The sequence below is a fragment of the Pseudophryne corroboree genome, chromosome 9 (genome assembly GCF_028390025.1).
Source record: "Pseudophryne corroboree isolate aPseCor3 chromosome 9, aPseCor3.hap2, whole genome shotgun sequence".
Taxonomy (NCBI): domain Eukaryota; kingdom Metazoa; phylum Chordata; class Amphibia; order Anura; family Myobatrachidae; genus Pseudophryne; species Pseudophryne corroboree.
The window spans coordinates 263,316,871-263,341,862 of NC_086452.1; the positions used below are offsets into that span (position 1 = coordinate 263,316,871).

Here is a 24,992-nt window from a genome sequence, read left to right on the forward strand (position 1 = left end):
CCACAGGCTGATAAAATCCATGCCACCCCGCATTGAGGCAGTAATTCATGCAAAAGGGTCCCAAACCAAGTACTGAGTACATATGCATGATTATACTTTTCCAGGGGCTGACATTTCTGTATTTAAAATCCTTTTTTTTAATGATTTTATGTAATCTAATTTTCTGAGATTTTGGATTTGGGGTTTTCATTAGCTGTAACCTACAATCGTCAAAATTATAACAAATAAAGGCTTGAAATATCTCACTTTGCATGTAATGAGTCTATATAATTGTATTAGTTTCATCTTAAGTTGAATTACTGAAATTAAGTTTTGAACGAAATTCTAATTTTCTGAGTTTCACCTTTATAATGCAAAATGGCAACACATAAAGGATGGAAAAAGGGGGGGGGGGGACCTGGATTGCACATCCCGCATATTTGCGCAACTGTGTGCTAAGAACTTCAATTATACTCCATGTTAATTGTGAGGGTTTATTTAAATTATTTTTACTATCAGTGTTCTTAGTGCTAAGAGTGTGCATCTTCATCTCTCTTCCTCCAGCATAGTATTAGAAGCCTCAGCATGATAGCACCTCCTGATATCTTTAGTAATAGGATGTGCAATCCAGGTCCCCCCCCCTTTTTCCACTATATTTGTGTATATATTGTACACTGGAAGGCAAGGCTTCCTTCCTCTGGTATTGGCACTCCTCCCATTCACCCTCAGGTGTTTTAATTAGCTGGGTTCCTGCATTTCAGATCACACATTGATAAGGCCCTATTTAGAGGTAAGTCCTGAATAAATGTATAGAATGTGATAGTATTAGGAATGTTAGGGACCCATGTGATGAAGTCACCTGGCCGCGGTACATGGGCCGCATATTTGCGCAAATGTGTGCTAAGAACTTCAATTATACTCCATGTTAATTGTGAGGGTTTATTTAAATTATTTTTTACTATCAGTGTTCTTAGTGCTAAGAGTGTGCATCTGCATATCTCTTCCTCCAGCAACACATAAAGGATGTCATATGATAAAATCAGTACACACAGTCTGTCATTTTAAAACTTGTCACCTCTGTAAATACAGTATACTGTGTCTGTATATATATATATATATATATATATATAGAGAGAGAGAGAGAGAGAGAGAGAGAGAGAGAGAGAGAGTATATATAACCACATACACAATTGTTTCTTTAGTTTCATTCCATGTGAATCAACAAGGGTGGCTTATTTTTTTAAATTACATTATTTCATTATAATACTTAGTTATAATACTTCATTATATACATTTTAAAATGAATTGTGGGATCTCAGTGTCTGTATACTGTTTGCAGTAAAATTACTTTACAGTTTCAAGTTTTAATTAATTATTTTATTTGCGCTCTTCTGCACTTTTTTTTTTAAATGAATAACTTTTTCCTACCTTCTGTATTTTCCCCAAGGCATTAATATTATGATAGAATAGTAGATTTTTGTTTGGCTGTACATTAACACTGTCGAAATCAAAAATATTACATACAGAAAACATACAAACCCCACACAGATGAGTCGCTATGCGTGCGAATAAGTGCAGCGAGCACAGCAATATATGGTAGCATATGCATTCACACAGACAAGCCACAAGGATATATTCAACACATATTTCATAACACACATAAATGAAACATGTCAAGCACTAGACATTATAAGGTTTTAAATTATATAATGGAGTATAACATCATGTATATGTATTATTGGAACAGAACAAGATAAACATGTCATGCTTGGTGTCAAAGTAATCAGAGGAATGTGTAGATTAATTTGATACCTGTGATTGGATTGTAGCACATTGCAATGAGTAGTTATGATTAAATGTAGGAATATGAAGTCACTCTTATTGGAACAAAGAACATTCCATTTGAAGCATGTATGGGCGGAAAACGGAGGTCAACCCTTTTGATGTCTTCTTCAAGGCTTGCATATGAACTTACCATTATGAATGAGAAAGTTCCCTCCCCTGGACCAATAACAGAAGACAGGTACTCCCCCAACATACACAGGGTATAGCTGATTGCAGAATCACAAGAAGTTCTGTTTTGCTGTTATTCTGCTGCTGTTTGTTAGTGTTGAGGCAGTTCCAGAAATGGAGGAAATGGAGCAAAGTGTGCATTGAGGGACAGGGAAATGGTATTGTATGCTGGCTGTGACTGTATGGATTCTTTTGTAACAACTGCTTCCTGTGTAATTTGTAAATCTGTAACCATATCTATACTGTACATGTGTTATATGTATGCATATCCTTTTAAATATCAAATATATATATATCAATGAGCGTTGGAACTCAGACAATGCGTGCGTGTACTTGTTTTCTCGTAAGGGATGTAGTGTTTGCGACGTACAGCGCACTTTTATCGTATATGGTAATAAGATGCGCCTGGCGTCTGCAGCATATATTAGTGCTGGCATTTTAGATATTTATTAGAAATATATTTGACTCTTACAACACAGATCAACAAACAAATATATTCTATAGTCTGTCTGTGGTTAGAAATGTTCTGTAATACATTATTAACCACAGAATATTTCAGTGTTTAATTACAGAGCAAAACAAATAAATGCCTATCTCTAGGTTATATAAAAGATCTTGTTGAAAGACACAAAAATAATAAATAAGTATATAATAGTGTTTTAAGCAAAAGTTGTAGGATGCTCTGTGAATACGGGTATGTATGCATTGTTATTAAAAGATACTTACTGTCGTTTTTTTTGTTAATTTTAGAAAGCAAATAAGGTATATAGACCAGATGTGTTGTGCTAGAAGTAAATGATTTTTGGTTAATTTATTATTTGTTATCAAATTCTGTACCTGGCTGCCATGGCGATTTCGCCAAGAAATCCAACGAGTGCCATCACGGCTGTAGTTTATTTTGAACATCTGCGCAAACTCATTGCCATGTCCTCCAGCATGTCGACCTTGAGTGCCTACCAAGGTTATGAAATGGAGAACTCGTAAATCAATCTGCAGAAACTCAGTTAATTCTTCTGGGTCTACTGGCATCTCAGGACACCAAGCACCATCTCCTTCTTCTAGATCCAACCTATGTCGGAAAAAGATTAATAAGCCGGATTTCATTTATAGTCAGGATATCTGAACATTTTTGTTGCAACATTTAATACTTATGTTCATGAAATCCCATGTTTGTAGAAAAAAATTAAAACAAATCTGAAATAGCAGCTGTCAGATCACCATCAATCTGCATGAATGAAAACCACGTGATCTGCAACCACACTCCTGAGGTAAAGTATCAGATGGCCAAACTGCATGTCAGACCACTGTTTAATAGTAAAAAAAAAAAATAATAATTATCACATGTTTTTGTGTAAGTGAGATTACTCAAATCTCAAGCTACATCAGAATTGGGGGCAAATAATAATATAAACAGGTAAAAAAAATACCTCCTCCCTTCCACTTTCTAGCCCTGCTTTCACAGCATCGGATCCAGTCTCTAGGTCCCTATAGATTGTAAGCTTGCGAGCAGGGCCTTCCTACCTCTATGTCTGTTTTTACCCAGTTTTGTTCTATTACTGTTGTTCTAATTGTAAAGCGCAACGGAATATGCTGCGCTATATAAGAAACTGTTAAGAAATAAATAATAAATAGGTGAGAACCCCCCCCCAAAAAAAAATACTTGGACCTCTTGTACAAATAGAGTGCTGCCCCAATGCTGATGACACTGAACCCCTTGTAGTGGCAACGGCTGTTGGTTGTAAGGGTACAAATACAGCATAAGCTCTTATGGCACTGCAAGTGCCCACATGCACATGACACAAGTGCATAATTGTGAGCATTGCAATTTAATAAATGATGGCCCTGCTATAAAATACTGCAATGATTGCCCCCATTATAAAATCTGAATGTCTTCCCTTGTAAATTAATAAGCTTTGGCCTGCACCATATAAGGTTTTGGGGTTTCAAAACAGCACAATACTGTAACAAACTCTGTTTAGTAAGATTCTTCTTGAGTTCTGAAAATATTTGGCAAATATACAAATTATTTTTTTCAATATGCGATAGAAATATATCACATTTTTATAATATTCACAAGGTCTCACATTCACACGCATTACCTGCTCCCATTCACGATACAGTATTCAGGACTTTTTTCAGTATGCACCCACTCTGGAATGTTCTCCCACGCACAATAAGACTTTCCTCTAGTCTCCAAAACTTGAAGCATTCCCTGAAAACTCACCTCTGCAGACAAGCTTATAAAATCCCAGTACCATAGACATAACCTCCATAAGCTATCTTACCCAATTATATCCCCTCTATACAGTGCACACATAACTGTATATATTTTCTCTATCTTCACTTTAACATCCTCCTGACCTGTGGTCAGCATTCCTTTTGTGAATGGGATCAAACAGCCTACCAAGAATCTCTGCAATCTGGCTGGACCACTATCCAATAGGTAGCACCTTTTGTATCATTGCCTATTCTCCTCTATTGTATATTGTGAGCTTGCAAGCAGGGTCCTCTTACCTCTATATCTGTCTGTTATTACTCACTCTTGTTTTATTACTATTTGTTCCCAATTGTAAAGAGCAACGTAATATGCTGATGCTATATAAGTAACTGCTAATAAAAATAATAAAATAAGGAAGTTTTTCTTTGCTTTTCAGCACCTACAAAGACAAAGATCAAATGCCAAAGTTATATATTAGTGAGTGACAGACTACATTTAAATTTCCAGATTTGTTCACTTATCAGAAGCCATATCTTTAATTGAACCGAATAGTAACTTAATAGTACTGTGTACACAGAAATGAATTGCCAATCATGCATTTAGCCTACAGTATTTAGTGACTGATTTCGTGATAAGCCCTGTTCACCTTGTGGGCCCCTGGACATTTGCCAGTCTAGCCACCCTGAATTTATGTACTGGACTTCTAAAAATATGGGGGGAGGGTGGGGGAATGAATAGGGGTCCACCGTATTTGATGATAGTGAGCCAATTGTGGCTCACCATCTTGAATTTAAAAAATGGCACTGTGTGTAAGCCAATGACTAATTGCGGTGCCATTTTTGAAAGGGAAGCTCAGCCAATCACGAGTGGTCCTCTCCCGGGATTTTGGAGAGGAATGCTATGGTGCCAAAGAGTCTTTTGAAATGCTTTGTACATTGAAGGGATCATGCCACATACAAATTACATACAATTACATGAAATAGAAGGTAAAGATGTCCCTGCTAGGGAGGCCAATCCCGGGATCGGCGGGATCCCGGGATTTGGGCCCAAAAATGCCGGGATTTGAATCCCGGGATTGGAGCCTCCAATCCCGGGATTCACAGGATTTGAGTGCGCATGCGCAGTTTTGCCGGACAGCGCTGAGCACTATAGCACAGCGCTGCCTGGCTGTCAGCGATGTAGTTACATCAGCTATGGACACACACACTGACTGCGCTGGCGGCATTTCAAATGTAGCGCCGGCCGCCAGCCAATCAGAGCTGGCAGACCGGCAGCCAATCAGGGAAGCGGCAGCAGCCGCGGCCCCTGATTGGCTGCCGGACTGCCAGCTCTGACTGGCTGGCGGCCAGCGCTACGTTTGAAATGCTGCCAGCGCGGTCAGTGTGTGTGTGTCCATGGCTGGTGCCCGCGGCCAGCCCGTAAGTAGTAAGTGTTTATCTTCGCTACCTACACCCACACTCTCTGCTCCTGACATCCTCCCTCTGCTCGCTATACCCACCGGCACCTTCCCTTCCTGTACCTTACATGCTCACTACACACCCACTCTCCCGCTGCTCCCTACACCCACTCTCCCGCTGCTCCCTACACCCACCCTCCCTTCCTGTTCCTTACATGCTCCCTACACCCACCCTCCCTTGCTCCCTACATCCACCCTGCCTTGCTGCCCTCCACATATACCTTCCCTGCTCCCTACACTGATCCCTACTGTAATCCCGGAATCCCGGGAATCTTGGGATTGAGCATTTTTCAATCCCGAATCCCGGGATTGAAAAAATGCCCCGGGATTGGCCTCCCTAGTCCCTGCCCAAATGAAGTCAAAATCTAACAGGTGTGAGGAACACTTCCTACATAAGGTAGCGGAATAACATTTGTACAGTAGTTGCTGCTAGGAAACTGTGTGAGGCTATTGTTTGGCAGCAGCATTATAAGCAGCGGTGAAAGTATGCAGGTACGCTCGGGTATAGAGTACCCTTAAGAATTTGGTAGCGGGTACGCAGTACCACCTGCCACACACTTTGCTTTTACCACAATTATAACGTGCCACAAAGCAACAAGACCATGGTGCTTGGCAGCATGATGGCTCCTCCCACTTTGTCAGGGTTACTGGGAGTGCGACAGTGGCTGTATTTTCCTTTTATAATGGAGGCATTACTATATATTGTTATTAAATTGGGGGCATTACTATATATTTCTATTATACTGGAGGTATCACTATATATTTCTATTATACTGGAGGCATTACTATACATTTTTAGCCTTGCCTCCAGATTCCCCCCAAAAAAGGGGCTGTGTCATGTGGCCACGCCGCTAGTGTCATGTAGGCACCCCCACTAGCAGCATGTGGCCATGCCCCTCACAACACATGGCCACGCCCATTTTTCGGCACTCAATACCACTAAGAAAATATTTCTACTTGCACCACTGATTATAAGCCTTCCTTTCTGTGCAACAGCTATACCAGTGGTGTGGTTAGTGGTGTAACTTTGCACGGCACCTGGAAGCAAAATTATTCATCCCCCAAGGCAGGATCATCTGACTCCCCCATCTACAAATATGCTGGTATTCCCCTCCCTACTCTGTGCTCCTACTGTCCCTCTCACATGACTGACATTCAAAGGCAAAACACCTGCTTTGTCTATTATCGTTGTGAAATGGAAGGCAGCTACAGTACCATGAGTTTTTTACTAAAATAACACTGACTAGAAGAGTGAGTGTTACATCACCCTCACGGCGGTGACAAAAGAGATATATTTTGTCCTGACTGCACTGTGGACTCTCCTGTCTAGTGCAGCTGCAGCAGAGAGATTTTTTTTTGTTCAAAACGTTTTTGACAACCGACCAAGTGACAGCTCACTTCCTGCTTCTTCATACGAGGAGAGGCAAATAGCAGCAGCTAGAAGTGACGAAGCTGGCGCTGGAGAAGACAGCTGGCAGTAAGTGACCTCTCTTCTTAATAACACCTGGCAATGCCATAGGTGCTCTGGCAGCACTGATATTCTAGCCCACAGGCAGAAGGCAGAGAAATACTTTTAGTAGATATTGAGAAGCGATGTAAATGGGTATTTTCTCTTTCTTTTCCATTTGGCCCCTTATCTCCCCTTAGTAAATGGACCCCATTGTTTTGTCTTTCTGGCCCCACAAGAGGAATACAGGAAAACAGAATAGTGTGTTCAGATATGCACTTCAAAACATGGAAAAGGTGAAAAGCTGATTTAACTGTCCGATATAATTGTGGTAAGATAATTTTAGGTGAGGGGTGGTCTAGGATGATAATGTTGATAACCAAGCAGCTACTTTTCCATCAAAACATTCATGATTAAATTCAAATTGCAAGCAGTGTAATGATAAGGTACCTTATGAATTATAAATCAACCATGAGATATGGAAGACTTGTTTAAGATATATACATGGGGGGAGATTCCAATTACCCTCAATGAATTTGTGGGTGCAAGTGAGTGCGGCTTTAAGTTGGGCATACACTATACAATTATCTGGCAGATTATCTGCCAGATCTGGCTGGTTGGAAAGAAAATCTGGTAATGGATGAGAGCAAATAACAACTGACCACTGGCCTCCAAACACACAAAAATTGATAAAAACTGTTGTTCATTCAAATTGGTTAAATCACGGATTTAACCAATTTGTATGAACAACAGGTTTTGTCCAGTTTCCAGTGTTTGGGAGCAAATGGTCAATTGTCATTTGCTCTCATCCATTACCAGACTGTAGGACTGTGAGCAAAAAATGTGCAAATCTATCACTAGAAGGTGCTGCTGCAATGGCAGCTCACACCCTTCGTGGGGAATAGGATTGCCCCATGGAATAGAAACAAATGCAGACAAATGTTAGTTTGTTAAATATATATATATATATATATATATATACACATGTCAAGGACTTACCTGCCATATCTGGCTGCAGTAGATTCAGACCACTGACTAGATGCAGTTATGTCTTCATCTGGAATTTGTCTTCCAGTCATACCCAAAGGGTACCGACAGACCGCTGTAAACAATAGAGTTGTTTTACACAAAGGGTCCATCACTAAGCCAGGGTAGACTATCATAGCATACAGCACCACATGCAATTGTACACAGTCAATTTGAACTTAACACTGATCTTTCTTTCTTAAAGTTACATTTTTACAACAAAAAATCATTGCTACAGACAGAGATTTAATAAAGGGATTTTTGTCACATTATTTTGAGGTTCATTTGTATAGGATCAGGACACCTTATTGCAGAGTTTCCCAAGCTCCAACATTAGATTCCAGGTTTTAAGAATATCAATGCTTGAGTCCAGATGGTTAAATCAAATTGACTGAGGTCTAATTAAGTCACCTGTGCTCAAGCATGGATATCTTTAAAACATGGATTGTAATGGTGGAGTTAGGAAAACTCTGCCTTATTGTATTCAAACTTTATTTGTTTCTTGTCCAGGATGAGAAAGTTGTTTCAATAAACTGCTTTAGGTGGTGTCCCTAGCTCTGCACATGAATTTGGAAGTTGGTTGGATATTGATCACCAGAAGCCCACATCCAGGACTGGTTTGAGTGGATCTGCATATTCATCTGAAAACAAAACTACCGGTTATGTAATTTGGTTATTATTTTATCACATTTTTACTTTTTGGTCTCTATTAATTTAACTGAAAATAATATACTATATTGGCCTCTGGCCTTTATTTTTTAATGGTTTTGGTGTATGGGTCATATTCTAGTACAAAGGATTAGTACTATGACTACAAGATTTAAAAAAACGCTGCCCTGCCTCTCCCAGCATGTCAGTCCGGCTGTGGCTTTGGGATCTCTGTGTGAGATTGCAGGACCCATTCTGCACATGTGCAGAACAGATCCTGCATGTGCACAGACTCCCTGCCATCGGACTTGTATGCAAAATATCGGGTTTGAGTACAAGTCTAAATCAGACCCGATGTGTCTTTGGGAACATATGACTTTTGCATTACAGTTATCCCTTCAATAACAGGTAAGCTAAGGAAGGGAAATAAGATTTCCATTGCCAGCCTGCAATAATCGATCAAGGCAAACTGAATCTATCAATTAAATAAATTAAAAAAACGTTTCTCATCCTTAAATGTAACTCTAGTGTTTGACTTATAAATTACAACGATTTCTATTCTTATACTCAGGCAAAAACAACTTAAGTTGAAACAATTTAAGTTAATTGGTTTGCTGTATTTGTGGGAAAGCGTTGTTTTGAACAAGTATTATAGTACCTACCCTGTTATTACAATGTTTTCATTTTATAACTCACTAAAAATAACAAAGTAACTGAATTGCACATTGGGCAGATTTAAAATGTGCAGAGAGATTTAGTTACTTGATTTTTTTCCTTTTGCTCCGAACTCAGAATTGGCCCCTCAGTAGCCATTTAATTAGGTACACATCTAGTCCTGGGTAATATCCCAAAACAGCCTAGTTTCGTAGTGGCTTGGAATCAACAATATACTGGTAATATTCCTTAGAGATGTCATAGTCATATTATTCACATTGACTTCATATTTGTTGGCTGCTTATTGATGCTGCAAACCTCCTATCCCACCTCATCTCAAAGATGCTCTATTGGAATGGGATCTGGTGACAGTGGAGGTCATAGGGGTACATTGAACTCATTTTCATCTTTGTGGAACCCACTTGTCATGACGGGTGCTTTGTGGCATGGAATATTATCTTGCTGGAAGTAGCTATGAGAGCAACAAGGAGACCGTGGCTATAAAGTATGCACATGTTGATCATTAATACTCAGGTAGGCTGTGGTATTTAACATTGCTACATTGGTATTAAGGGGACTAATGCGTGTCAAGGAAACATTCCTCACATCATTACACCACCATCACTAGCCTGAACTATTAATACAAAGCAGGATGGATTACTGTAATAAGGATTTGTCAGATTAGATAATGCTTTTAAACTCTCGGTTTTAGTGAACATGTGCTCCTGTAGCCTCAGTTTCCTGTTATTAGTTGATAGAAGTGGAATTTACTATGGTCTTTTGCTGCTGTAGTCCAACAACTCAAGGTTTGATGTCTTGAGAGGTCAGAGATGCTCTTCTGCATACCAAAATTGTAACACATATTTATTTCAGTTACTGTTGCCTTTCTGTCAACCTAAACCATTCTCCATTTTCCTCTGAACTTGTTAAGTACTGCCTGTGATGGAAAGCACCTTTTATTGAAACCAAAGGTACAGAAAAAAAATTGCCAGACATTTCAAAAGAAGAAAATGGAAATTGTCTAAGATTATTTGAATTGATACTTTACTGTATAACAGACCCTGAACTGTAAAAAACATTAAGCCAAATGTACTGTACCATTTTCAAAATTTAATAGAAAGACATAGAAACATATGTAGCAGTAAATAATACATTTAACTTATATAAATTAAAAAATTAAATATTTGATTTACAAATTTCTAATACTTCTGGCCCAGGATAGACACTTGAAAGAGATTACAAGATATGCTGTTTGTTTGTTTGTTTGTTTGTTTGTTTGTTTTGTCATATTCATTGATGTATGTGAGTAGAGATATGGTTGTCTCAGGACATACTGCCAATTGTATTTTTTTTTATGGTAGCTTATAAGTCTACCCCACACAGACTGAGTTAGTTCCACTCAGAGGTCTGAAAGGGATGTTTGGGGTAGTTTGTTAGAATGTATATGTCAGTTTTTCCATATTGCACTGGGCCCTTGTATGGCTCACCTCCCACAGTGTAACGTTCGAAGTGCGCCCAGCATGGCTGCCTCATCTGGTACGCTTGTGGATGGGATGAAAAATACATGGAGCTGGTGGTTTTGTTGGAACCCTACTCTGAACTTTAGGACTCTGAAATCACCCCCATTTTGTATCATCTCTTCTAGGGGTAGACTATTCCACCCTGGGTAATTCTACGCTGCATGCTCAAGATGGCTGCCGCACCTTGTACCTTGTGAGGGTGGAATACACAACCCATGGAAGTTATTACCCAAAATGCCTACACCAATCATGCATTATGCTTTCTGTGTGCTTAAGGTTTTCTTTTATGTCTGTGTGGCTTATCTATTGCTATATTACTTAAATCTTCTGTATTATGCAATTTAGATTTCAGTTTGAACACACCCCACCCAAATCTAACTCTCTCTGCACATGTTATATTTGCCCCCCCTGCAGTGCACATGGGCCCTCATTCCGAGTTGTTCACTCGCAAGCTGCTTTTAGCAGCATTGCACACGCTAAGCCGCCGCCTACTGGGAGTGAATCTTAGCTTAGCAAAATTGCGAACGAAAGATTCTCAAAATTGCGAATAGAAATTTCTAAGCAGTTTCTGAGTAGCTCGACACTTACTCTGCTACTGCGATCAGTTCAGTCACTTTCATTCCTGGTTTGACGTCACAAACACACCCAGCGTTCGCCCAGACACTCCCCCGTTTCTCCAGCCACTCCCGCATTTTTCCCAGAAACGGCAGCGTTTTTTCACACACTCCCATAAAACGGCCAGTTTCCGCCCAGAAACACCCACTTCCTGTCAATCACACTACGATCACCAGAACGAAGAAAAAACCTCATAATGCCGTGAGTAAAATACCAAACTTCTTAGCAAATTTACTTGGCGCAGCCGCAGTGCGAACATTGTGCATGCGCAGTTTGCGGAAAATCGCTGCGATGCGATGAAAAAGAACGAGCGAACAACTCGGAATGAGGGCCATGGTTTTGCCCAACTGCTAACAAATTTGCTGCTGCGATCAACTCTGAATTAGGCCCCATGTGCATTGCTTTTGATGTCTGTAAAGGCCTTGAGTCCTGTTGGAGAATGAACACTATATAAAAAAAATATTATTATTATTATTATTATTGTTATTATATCTCTGAGGCTATCCTGTGACTAGGGAAAGCAGTTGACTGTACAGTAATTCATAAACAAAGCCATCAGTTTGTGAATGCATATATAGTAGATTACTTGAAGATGTGTAGTTGGCCCCAAACACAACAGGGATATGCAACCTACTGACTACAAAGGTATTCAGACCAAAATCATGTGTTATCAATTTTGACATAAAAATAATATTTCTACAGTAGCTAGGAGCTTCACAAATATACATGATGTTATTTTGCTGGTTAGGTGTGATTTGGGAATCACTAGGATTTATGGTTTGGGAGAAATTATCTATCTAACCAATCACACATCACAACACAGTTTTATTTACACTCATTTGATAGCTAAACTAATAGAGATCAGTGAGAAAATACCATATTTAGTGTCGCTATTACACAGGAGAAATTCTGTACAGGTATCTGTTCTTAAATTATAAGCCATGTGAACAGTCCTGGTTTGGACCCTGATTTAATTAACTGGTCAGTCAGTCAATGGCGACTTGGTACAGGTGATAAAATGTATGGGAGTCTTTGCTCTGTGTAAGACCAAACTAATTGAAATACTGCAACTTTATTATGTAAGCTGTGCCCCAGCCAGAATAGGCTGTGTATTATATTTTGTCATTTTTCCTTTTTTATTTAAAATTGCAACATATTTTTCTATGTAATCAGAACCTTTTCCTTTATATCATGGGTCTTCAACCTGCGGTCCTCCTGCTGCTGTGGAACTACACATCCTAGCATGCCCTGCTTCAGTTTTAGCATGCCTTGATAGCAAGGATGTGTACTTCCACAGCAGCTGGAGGGCCGCAGGTTGAAGACTCATGCTTTACATAATTTCTGTAACTAAGCATTTAACTTTCCTTTATAAATAAAATGTCACTTATTAGTCTATTTCATACATGCTTCATATACCAGTTTCAAAAAACAAAGGAGAGAGTACTAATAGTGTAATATGTCTTAGGCAATTATTGTGTATCCCCTAGGTGTGCACAGTCAGTATTAAGATAACCACTTGTGGCTATACCTTCCCCCTGTTTATAGAGACATACTACACTATTGGTACTCTCTCCTTTGTTTTTTGAGATTATTGGTTCTTGAAGACTCCACAATTGAGAAAACCACCATATGAGACCCTTTGTACTTATATATGGACTAAGGCCCTCATTCAACAAGGAACGCAGAAGTTTGAAATTCACAAACGGATGATTTGTAGACTTATGCGCATGCACAGTGGCCACAGTGCGCGTGTGTGTGAACTGTCACAGTGCGATCACATCCCAAAAAGATGTGATCGCACTGTGATTGACAGCGGTGGTGGGGAGGGGGAGATGCCGAATTTTGGGGAGTGGTCCAGACAACCCAGGCATGTTCAGACCATTTTCGGTGTGGCTCCATGACGTTAAACACAGCTGCTGCAAGGGAAAAGATGACGGTAGTGCGCCTGCATATGCAGCAATGCCATTAGTCCCATTTCTGCGAAGCCATGACTCCAATTGTGATTGCATCGCTGGGTGGTACTTTGCATGCTTGGTGGTCTTGCCCTGTGCTGGGCGGCGGCCCCCAGCATGCGATTGTAAGCAGTAGCAGATTCTGCTGCTGAAGCTGAATGAGGTCCTAAGCTCTACACTTCAAGAAGAACTGATTATATATTAGGTATACAGGGCCTAATTCAGACCTTATTGCTGTGCTGCAAGTTTGCAGAGGTCTGCGATCAGATTATCACTGCCCAGGGAGAGTGAAAACCTGCCATGTGCAAGTGTGCGAATGCATGTGTATGCCGTGCGAAAACTTCGCCAGGCAGTAGACATCTGCAAATCCGTTCGCAATTCACTCACAATCAAATTATTTTTTTCATACTGAGCAGTCTGTGCGTAGCCCAGGACCTACTCCTACAGTGCAATACAAACAGGCTGATCTGGGCCGGAGCCGACGTCACACACCCTCCCAGAAAATGCTAGGGAACACCTGCGTTTTTCCTGACACTCCCAGAAAACGGACAGTTGCCACCCACAAACGTCCACTTCCTGTCAATCACCTTGCGAATACCTTGCGATCAAAATGTTTGCACCATCCTGTTGCTGTTTGGTGACACACCTGCGCATTGTGGTGATACAGTCAACAAAGTGTGTGCCTATATCGATGGGGGTGAAGAGAGGGAGGGGGGTTGGTACTACTTATCTGGTCCTGTGCTGGTTGAAGTATTACATGTGAGTCCCTGGACAACCACTTCCCCTCTGGAGCCTCAATTTACACCTGGAGCTGCCTTAGGCCTTGCAGTGCACATACTATTTTGTTAAAACTTTTTCTTAGAGGGGCCATGACCACACCTCCCAAAGTCAGCCATGACCCCAGTAACAGAGACCATCGGAGCTCTTAATGGCCCTGCATATTGAATACAGTTGACTTAAGTTTGTAGACTTTCGATGTGATGCGAGAAGTATACAGTATATGAAAAAACAGAAATGCAGCAAAGTAATTTGTCAGTGCCCTTTCAAAATACTTTAGTCTCTGTATACTAATTGCCTTTACAACATCAATGTACAGTACAATTGTGCTGCTAAATGAAAAATGGATGGTGCTATCAATGTACAGTAATGTAAATTGACTACAACAGAACTGAGCTCAGTGCCAGTGGAGAAGTCATCTGTAGCAACCAGTTAGTTTTGAGGTAGTATTTATCAAGTAAATTCTAGAATATGATAGGTAGAAGCTGATTGGTTGCTATGGGCATTTTCCACTAGTACACTTATCCACTCTTTTCACTACTTGATACATGAACCCTAAAGTTGCCTTTAACCACTTAACTGACAACTCTTTTTCCCAAAAAATGCTCGGAAATTGTTGTTGTTTTTTAATGAGTGAATTAGGTGGAGAAAGTGTATTTAACCTTATCCAAGATGATTTTAGTTAAATAAATATATATATATATATATATATATAATTATTTTTTATTTGTAAAACAAATTGTGTTTTACACCTCCCCCCCCCCATCCCAAAAAAGAAACATTGGTCAGCACCATCGGGAACATCTGAATCATTGCAGCCATTGCAACTTTCATTTGACAGCCAGGACAGCCATCAGGTAAATAGGGAGGCTTGTGGGGGTTCATTTACACTTCCCCAGATGCTATTGTCTGCAGCTGCTGTGTGGTGGGTACTGCCATGCTGACTGATCAGCAGTGATCCGCAGCATGGCAAGCACTGGGGGAGGGTGCAGGGAGGTAGAGGGATCTTCCTGTCCCTCTGAGAGCTGCGGGAAGGTTCCCTTACCTGCAGTTGCACATGCTGTCTATTTGACTGGTCACATCCTGTGCGACCAGGTCAGATAAAGTACTTGCTGGTGTGGTCCCATCTGATGCGACCACACCAGCCAGTGGTTAATCCATGGAACTCTTCAAATCTCTGTGGTGCCAGACAGAGGCGCCTCTTGCCTTAATGACACCCGGTGTGGCACTTGTGAGACCTGCCGCGAACCTCACACATACAACCCGAAAAGGGGGTGTGGATTCATCAGGGGGGACGTGAGTTCTCGGTCTCCATCACTGTGATCAGAGACTGGTGTGCTACAGTGGCTTCACCGGGAGGGGGTGTGACTTCTCTGTCCCCATCGCTGAGCTGCGATCGGAGACTGGTGTGCTGTGGTGACGGCTCAATCACTGTGCCAGGAGCTGGGTGCTGCAAGTAATGCTACAGTGCAGCACCCAGCTCCTGTCCCTAGGCAGGAGCCTGCATTTTGGTGTCAACTCTCGGCGGGTGACACCTGGGTGCGGGGCGCACCCCCATTGTGACGCCACTGGTGCCTGAGGATTGTGAACACATTATTTAAACAAAAAAACATGTAAATGCTCTGTACTCACAAAACTGTATTCCATTAAAAATTAGGGAATGTTAGGTCCACATATTGCAATATATATTTAAGTCAGCCAACTGTGCATGTCATCCTATCTGGCCAGTCCTACACTGTCCCTCAGAGAACATGAGAATACTCTGCTACCTACCACACTAGTCATCACACAGATATTAAAAATAAGCTATTTGTTTTTGTTGGTTGAGGTCTCTCAGCCTGTAGCGAAAGAGCCTGCCCCAAGCATAGGTATTAGTGGACACATGGGGATTTGGCTCACTCAAGTTGACTAACATACTGTAGGATGGAAATAGGAGTCCATAAGAACATGACCACAACATTTTATTATAAACAATATAGACATTTTGCTTATTTCCTATGAATAAAAGGTTGTTACTTATTTAGAGATTATAGTAGCTTCCATACTCTGGACACATCTTCAGATACTAATGCTATCTCTTTCTGATATTACTGTGTATATACACATTTTATATTCCAGTCTTTAATTAGGTGTTAGCACCAGAAGGCGCGCGTCCCAGCCGTTGCTTTGGAGCAGGGACGCTGCGCCTCCTGCTGACCCCCACCCAGCGCCTAGCAACGCGCAGACACCGGGCGCAAAGCCCTCCTGTCTGCGCCCGGTGCCTAGCAATAGGCAAATGCCGGGCGCTGAGAGCCGCCGGATCCCTAGAAATGGGGATGCCAGAGGCAGATGGCGTTCCCTGTTGCTGGGTAAATTAAACTACTCATCTCTTTGTGCAGGGACGTGCAGCAGGGCAGCTGCACGATATTGGTAATTAGGGTTTTTCAGGAGTGATTGCTGCAGCACTATTTATATTCCCTTCCTAGCTGCTCCCAAATTGCTGGTGATGGTTCCTGCATTTGTGAGAACCTATCAGCTCATGTGAGAACCTGTTAGCCTGTGAAATACCCGTGATTCTGAGACCCTGCCTGATTGATTCGTGATCTGATCCAGCTAGGCATGAACTCAGGTTTTTGGTGTGGTATTTCCACACAGGCTCTGTCTTGCCAACATTTCTTTATTGTATTCATCCTGTGCATTGTTGCATTACAAATCATTAGTATTTACAGTTTTGTTGTTCATAACACCCTGTGCATTGTTGCATGTACATAGTTATTGTGTTCATTTTATATTCCAACCTGTGCATTGTTGAACACAAATGCATTAGGTTATCTCTCTCTGTCCACAAATAGTGCAGCAGCATCCAGCCAGGGTTCTGTGTACGTCTCACCATACTGCAACCAACTCTTGCTCTGCCTCCAATGGCCGCCTTGTCTATACAAAAACCTGGGGGCATCTGAGTATGATTGGACCTAATCTGACCTGCAAAGGCGGCTGCTATAGGCTAAGTCTTTGGCTGCAGGAGGCTAAAAGACTGCATGGCAGGGGTAACTGCGTAAGTGTCACAGGAACCATCAGATAGCCCATTGCACACTGTAGGCCATTTAACAGTATCACCAGCCAAAAACCATAGCTCCGTGGGTCGTTTGTTTCTGGATGGATCCAGCACGAAATCCGGCCCAGATTCTGGCGGGCCTGATCCAGGGTTTGACCCAACAGCTACGGGACATTACCCTTTGTGTGGACACCCAGGAGGAAGGTCGTAGGACCCAGACCGTCTCGTCACCTGCTCTGAGGGAACCTAAACTAAACCTCCCAGACTGTAACAGTTTGTGAACTTCCGGGAGAGTTGTACAGTAAGCTGTATTTCAAGCTCTTACTCTTCAGGTTCTGAGACCCAGCGAGTGGGAATTGTAATTTCCGTGTTGCAACATGACGCACAATTTAGGGCCTTTGGTCTTTCACCAGATCACCCCTGTCTGCATTCCGTGGATTCCTTCTTTAAAGCCTTGGGAGTCCTCTATGATGACCCAGATCAGGCAGTTTCCGCAGAGGCCCATCTTCATTCCCTTAACCAAGGGAGAAATTCTACCGAGGTATATTGTACCGAATTTCACCGATGGGCCAATGACTGTGGTTGGAAAACCCGGCACTTCGTAGTCAGTTCTGCTTGGGTCTAACAAAGCAAATTAAGGATTTTCTCATCCAATATCCTTCCCCGGCCACTCTGGATGCACTTATGGAGTTAGCCTCAATGTAGATAGGCTGATCTGGGAATGGAGAATGGAGAAAGAGGTTCCCATACCTACATCTTGTTGGGCGGTACCAGAGGTTGCAGGGAATACTGAGGAATCCATGCAAATTGGGGCTTTCCACTTGATGCCTCAAGAAAGGCGAGACATCGCAGTCTAAGACTGTGTCTCTATTGCGGGACCAAGGGGAATCTGGGGAACACTTGTCCGCAGAAGGCGGAAAACTAGTAGACCTGAGATATTCAGGGAGAGTTTTTTCGGATCTCTGTTCCATCTCCCCGAATAATTCTTTATTATTACCTAGTAGGTTAACTACCCCTTTTGGTCCAAGTGAAGTATCTGCTTTTGTTGACTCCGGGGCTGCTGGAAATTTTATGGATTTGGATTTTGCTTGTGCCCGAGGAATTCCTATGGAGACTCTTTGCCCACCAATTTCCATCTGTGGATTAGATGGTAGTCCTCTTCAAAATGGTCGGGTGAGCACCCAAACTCCAGTCATCCAGTTTTCTGTTAGAATATTCCATTATGAAGAATTTTCTTTTTTCCTTGTACAAGGTCATTTAACTCCAGTAGTTCTGGGCCTAGCTTGGCTAAAGCCCGTAACCCAGTATTAAACTGGAGTACAGGAGATCTTGTTTCCTGGGGCACAAAACGTGCAGTCAAATGCCTGACCATGCCGGTCCGCTCAGCACTTCCAGTCCCTGAAGACTTGCCAACCCAGTACATGTCTTTCATGGATGTTTTTTCCAAACAAGAAGCTGAATCTTTGCCTCCTCACCAATCTTATGATTGTGCAATCAATCTTATTCCTGGAGCTAAACTCCCTACAGGCCGCCTCTATGCTCTGTTTTTGCCCGAGATGAAAGCTATGGAGGAATACATCCAGGAGACTTTAGAAAAAGGCTTTATCAGGTCTTCTTAGTCACCGGTGGGAGCCAGATTTTTACTCATTGGGAAAAAGGACATTTCATTATGGCCATGCATCAATTACAGGGGACTGAACAAAATTACAATCAAAAATTCATACTCATTGCCTCTGATCTCCGTCTTATTTGGTCAGCTCAGAAATGCTACAGTTTTTTTCTAATGGTGTGTACACACGGTGAGATATTTTCTTTCGATTTTGACTAAATAGTCAAAATCGCAAGAAAAGTTAGTGCAAATTGCAAGGTGTTATGCCGCTTGCGATCCTGATGCGCACTCTCGCGAGGTCGGCATCGCAAGAAAAGATAGACTGTGCAGGCAAGTCAATCCTTGCTAGATCGGTGTACTATCTAGTTCTTATCACAAGTGTTTCCAGTGGCTTGCGATATGAGCTTACGATGCTGCTCTGCGTCATCCCAGCCACTCCATGCCGTCCATTTTCTTAATTCACTGCGCGGAGGCTGAGGAGATAGCACATGGAGCAGTGGGCTGCAGAAAACGTCTTGAAATGGTAAGTATCAGCAGTGGGGTGGGGGGCAGCACTGGGGGGCACTCTGTCTGGCACTGGGGGCAATGTATCTGGCGCTGGGGTGCAGTGTATTTGGCACTTGGGGCAGTGTATCTGGCTCTGCAGGGGCAATGTGTCTGGCACTGGGGGGTAATGTATCTGGCGCTGGGGGCAATGTATCTGGCTCTGGGGGGCAGTGTGTCCGGCACTGGGGGGGCAATGTGTCTGGCACTGGGGGGCAATGTGTCTGGCACTGGGGGGCAATGTATCTGGCGCTGGGGTGCAGTGTATTTGGCGCTTGGGGCAGTGTATCTGGCTCTGCGGGGGCAATGTGTCTGGCGCTGGGGGGGTAATGTATCTGGCGCTGGGGGGCAATGTATCTGGCTCTGGGGGGCAGTGTGTCCGGCACTGGGAGGGCAATGTGTCTGGCACTGGGGGGCAATGTATCTGGCTCTGGGGGGCAGTGTATCTGGCACTGGGGGAGCAATATGTCTTGCACTGGGGGGACATGTGTCTTGCACTGGGGGCAATGTATCTGGCACTGATGGGCAATGTGTCTGGTACTGGGGGGCAATGTGTCTGGCACTGGGGGGGCAGTGTATCTGGCACTGTGGGCAATCTGGTGTTGGGGGCAATGTATCTGGCACTGGGGCAATATATCTGGCACTGGGGGGCAATGTATCTGGTGCTGGGGGGGCAGTGTATCTGGCACTGTGGGCAAACTGGTGCTGAGGGGCAATGTATTTGGCACTGGGGGGCAATATATTTGGCACTGGAGGCAATCTATCTGGCACTGGGGGTCAATGTATTTGGCACTGGAGGCAATGTATTTGGCACTGGGCAATGTATTTGGCATCGGGGGGCAATGTATCTGGCACTGGGGCCAATGTGTGTATGTGGCACTGGGGGAAATGTGTGTTTCTAGCACTGGGGTGCATTTGTGTATCTGGCACTGGGGCCAATGTGTGTTTCTGGCACTGGGGGCATCTGTGTACCTGGCACTGGGGGGCATTTGTGTTTCTGGCACTGAGGGGCATTTCTCTATCTGGCACTAGGGGACATTTGTGTTTCTGGCACCATGGGGCATTTCTGTATCTGGCTCTGGGGGCAATGTGTGTTTCTGGCACCAGGGGGCATTTGTGTTTCTGGCACTAGGGGGCATTTCTGTATCTAGCACTAGAGGGCATTTGTGTTTCTGGCACTGTGGGGCAATTCTTTATCTGTCACTGGGGGGCATTTGTGTTTCTGTCACTGGGGGGCATTTATGTATCTGGTACCATGGGGCATTTCTGTATCTGGCTCTGGGGGCAAAGTGCATTTCTGGCACTGGGGGACATTTCTGTATCTGGAACTAGAGGGCATTTGTGTTTCTGGCACCATGGGGCATTTCTGTATCTGGCACTGGGGGGCATTGTGTTTCTGGCACTGGGAGGCATTTCTGTTTCTGGCACTGGGGGGCATTTATGTATCTGGCACCGTGGGGCATTTCTGTATCTGGCTCTGGGGGCAATGTGTGTTTCTGGGACTGGGGAGCATGTGTGTTTCTGGCACTGGAGGGCATTTATGTATCTGGCAGTGTGGGGGCATATGTGTATCTGACACTATTGGGTTCATGTGTATCTGGCCCCCATATGTGTATGATAACCCCATTTTAATTGGCTTTGCCCCATGTGGCATTTGGTCACATCCTTTTTTGGGGGGGCCTGCGCACCGCTGGGATGCGCACACAGTACCACTTCGACATTTTTTCTACTTGCACCACTGGGAGGCACATGGGGACAGGGGAGGCTGCATAACGAGGGGACACTGTACACCACCAATGTTTTGGGGATGGGGAGGCGCATTAAGGGATGCATTTTTGGGGTGCTGCATATTTTAATGTGATAATGTTGTTTAATATTAATACTATTTTATGTTTATTTGTATGTGACGGTTGTATTTTGTAGGTTAATTGTGTTATTTTATTTTCAACCAGAAATGACAACTGACGAGGGGTGGTCTTTAGTATGCCAACTGTTGGGATCCCGGCGCACAGTATACCGGTGCCGGAATCCCGACAGCCGACATACCAACACTTTTTCTCCCTCGTGGGGGTCCACGACCCCCCTGGAGGGAGAATAAAATAGCGTGGCGCACGTAGCGAACCACCGTGCCCTCAGCGTGGCGATCGCAGTGAGCCCGCAAGGGGCTCATTTGCGCTCGCCACGCTGTCGGTATGCAGGCGGACGGGGAGCCCGGCCACCGGCATACCATACTACACCCCTGAGGAGAACCGCCAATTCTGGTCAGGGTTCATCGATCTGTACCATGAGAATGAGTGCCTGTGGCAAGACAGAAGCCCGGACTATGCCAACAGAACCAAGTGGAATCGAGCATATCAGCAGCTCATCCAGTACAGTTGAGGCAGAAACTCTGTTGCTGATGTGCCTTGGGTGAAGAAGAAAATAGCAAATTTCCGAACAGTCTTTGTCAAGGAGCACAAGAAGGTGCAGGATTCACAGCGATCCAGAGCCGGGACTGATGAGGTCTATAAGCCGACGCTGTGGTACTATGACCAAATGAAGTTCATTATGGAGCAAGAGCCGCGGGTAAGGTCACGGGACACTCTGGATCCAGATTATCCAGTTCTTGTAGAGGAGGAGGCATAGGAGAGTCTGGATCTGGTAACTACACACACATTTATTTAGTATGCCACCCACAAATTTTTACATAGACCTAATTTTTGTTTTTCTTATATTGCAGGAACCTACCCCGGAGCTGGTGAAGGAGCCTACCACAAGCCAAGGGGCAGAAGTGGAGGAGCCAGTAGTGGAGCCGTTGACACCCCCGCAGCCGCGTCCACCAAGATCAAGGCGCACGGCGAGGAGGACCACTTCTGCCCCCTATAGCACCCCCTCTGGCTCCCAGCAGTTTTTTCTACGCACTGAGGAGGTTCTGCATAGGCCCCCGGATGTGGATCGACAATTCTGCAATTATATTGCAGCGAAGAAGTGGTTAATGACGGAGGATAAAAAGATAATCGTTAAACGGTTAGTCTGTGAGGCTACCTCACGCGGCAGGTGCCAAACACTGGTGCCGGCGTGTGAGATAGTGCCAGCTGACCATTGGCATCTCCCAAATTTGTCCCCTCCCACCCTCCCATACCACCCCTTCATGGAGCATGCGCCGGTAAACCCTTCTCCGCAAACAACTCTTTTTCCGGCGGGAGCCACACAGCCCAGCCCCACCCCCCAATCTAGCACCTCGTCCATTGGCATGTACGAGGCGACCCACGCTATTTTAATTTAGAATTAGTTTTTTGTAACCGATTTTTTAGTTTTGTTGGAAAAATCTGCTGTTGACCCTTTTCCTATGCTCTTGCAACAAGTGAACTTTATTGAGGTCATTAGTACTGCAGCGTCGGTTTTGTGACCTCATTGTCCCGGACTACGGATTGTTGTGATGACTGCACTTCTTGTGTTCCTTTAAGACTGTTTGGAAATTTACTGTTGTTCTTCACCCAAGGCAAAATCACACTGGGTTTGCCTCTACTGTACTGGGATATGCCCGATTCCTGTTCTGTTGGCATAGTCCCTGTAAAAAGGCACTCGTTCTCATGGCACAATGTATGAATCCTGACCAGAATTGGCGTTGTATTTTAAACATTTCCTTTTTATTATAAAGTTTTTTGGAAAAAAAATTGTGTTGCGTGTTTTTAAAAAATGTAATGTGGGTTATATTGTGTTATTGGCAGTGTTCGCAAAAACGCCCTATAGCATTTTTAGGTGGGGGGTGGTGGATTTGGGAGGGGTGATGGATGGGTGCTGAGTGTTGCTGTGACGGAGGTGGGGGGATACTGGTGAAAACCACAAACTTTTTAAGTCTCTTTTTTTGGGTCATGTTTTTCACAATTTTTGGGTCATGTTTTCTTAGGTCCTAATTCGACCTGATCGTAGCCCTGCAAAATTTTGCAGGGCTACGATCAGGAACACTGACATGCAGGGGGACGCCCAGCACAGAGCTAGTCTGCACCGCATGTCAGGCCCGCCCCCCCACAGAAGTGCAAAAGCATTGCACAGCTGCGATGCTTTTTCACTTCAGGAGTAACTCCCAGCCAACACAGCTTTTGCGTGCTGGCCGGGAGCAACTCGTCGCTGCCTGAGTCACAGAGGCTCCGCGTGACGTCAAGCAGCTGCCCCCTGCGCCCACAAAATGGCGGCTAAAACCGCCATGCTGTCCCCTCCCGCCTCTGCCTGTCAATCAGGCAGAGACGATCGCAAGGCAACGATAGCCGTCGGCTGTCAGCCATGCGTCGGCGCACTTTTGACCTAATCGCTGCATTGAACTGCAGCAAGCGATCTGGTCAGAATGACCCCCTTTGTCAGAAACATGCACAGATCAGTAAGATCTGTGCATGCTTCTCTGTGTAAATGGGAAAGTGTTAAAAGTAAAAAAAAACTGATGTGCAGGTCCACCCAAAAAGCATAACCAGCCCCGGGCTCCTTGAGCCGGTCCTGGTTGCAAAAAATACGGGGGGGAATGGAGTAGGGGTCCCCCATATTTAAGCAACCAGCACCGGGCTCATGGACCGGTCCTGGTTCCGAAAATACAGGGGGACAAAAGAAGGGGGGACAAAAGAAGTAGGGGTCCCCCATATTTTTGAAACCAGCACCGGGCTCCACTAGCCAGGGAGGTGATGCCACAGCCGGGGGACACTTTTATACAGGTCCCTGTGGCCGCAGCATCACACACCCCAATTAGTCACCACTGGCTGGGGTTCCCGGTGGGAGTGGGGACCCCTTAAATCAAGGGTTCCCCCCCTCCAGGCACCCAAGGGCCAGGGGTGAAACCTGAGCCTTTCCCCAGCACCCCTGGACGGTGGGTGCCGGAATGAAAGCCAAAATTGTGTAAAAAAAAAGAATATTGTCTTTTTCTGTGGAACTACAAGTCCCACCAAGCCTCCCCCGCATGCTGGTACTTGGAGAACCACAAGTACCAGCATGCGGAAAAATTAAAGGGTCCACTGGTACCTGTAGTTCCACAATAAAAGAAATACCCCAAGAAAGACAAAACACACACACCATGAAGGTAAAAGTTTATTGACACACACCTACACACTCCCACATACTTACCTAGTGTCCCACGCAGCCCGTCGGTCCTCTTGTCCATGTAGAATACTTGGGGTACCTGTAAAATATTTTTTCCAAAAATCAACCACACAGTGCACAGCCACAGAGCAAAAATGCACTGTTTTAAAGATGGCTGACAGTCAAAAAAGACACTCCCCCCAACCCTGTAATGTCATCCCACTATTATAATGAGATAGTCAAAATCTCACATAAGTCAAAATCTCACATGAGCCAAAATCATAAGCACACATAGGTGGTCATTCCGAGTTGTTCGCTCGCTGGCTACTGTTAGCAGAAATGCAAACGCAAAGCCGCCGCCCTCTGGGAGTGTATCTTAGCATAGCAGAATTGCTAACGAAAGATTAGCAATTCTGCTATTAAGTATTTCCTTGCAGTTTCTGAGTAGCTCCAGACCT

General features: G+C 43.8%; 1 protein-coding gene across 3 annotated transcripts in view; it reads right to left on the reverse strand.

Annotated features, from left to right (window-relative positions):
• The window catches only part of DDR2 (discoidin domain receptor tyrosine kinase 2), a 429,134-nt gene that overhangs the window by 219,385 nt on the left and 184,757 nt on the right, over nt 1-24,992 (reverse strand). For 2 of the 3 annotated variants that reach the window (XM_063940268.1, XM_063940269.1), the window contains exons 3-4: nt 8,113-8,215; nt 2,830-3,061 (exon numbers count right to left, since the gene is read on the reverse strand). In XM_063940268.1, the coding sequence (XP_063796338.1) occupies nt 2,830-3,061; nt 8,113-8,215 (335 nt within the window). Of the gene's footprint in view, nt 1-2,829; nt 3,062-4,506; nt 4,646-8,112; nt 8,216-24,992 lie in introns of those variants that run through there. The other variant, XM_063940270.1, reaches the window with a different exon arrangement.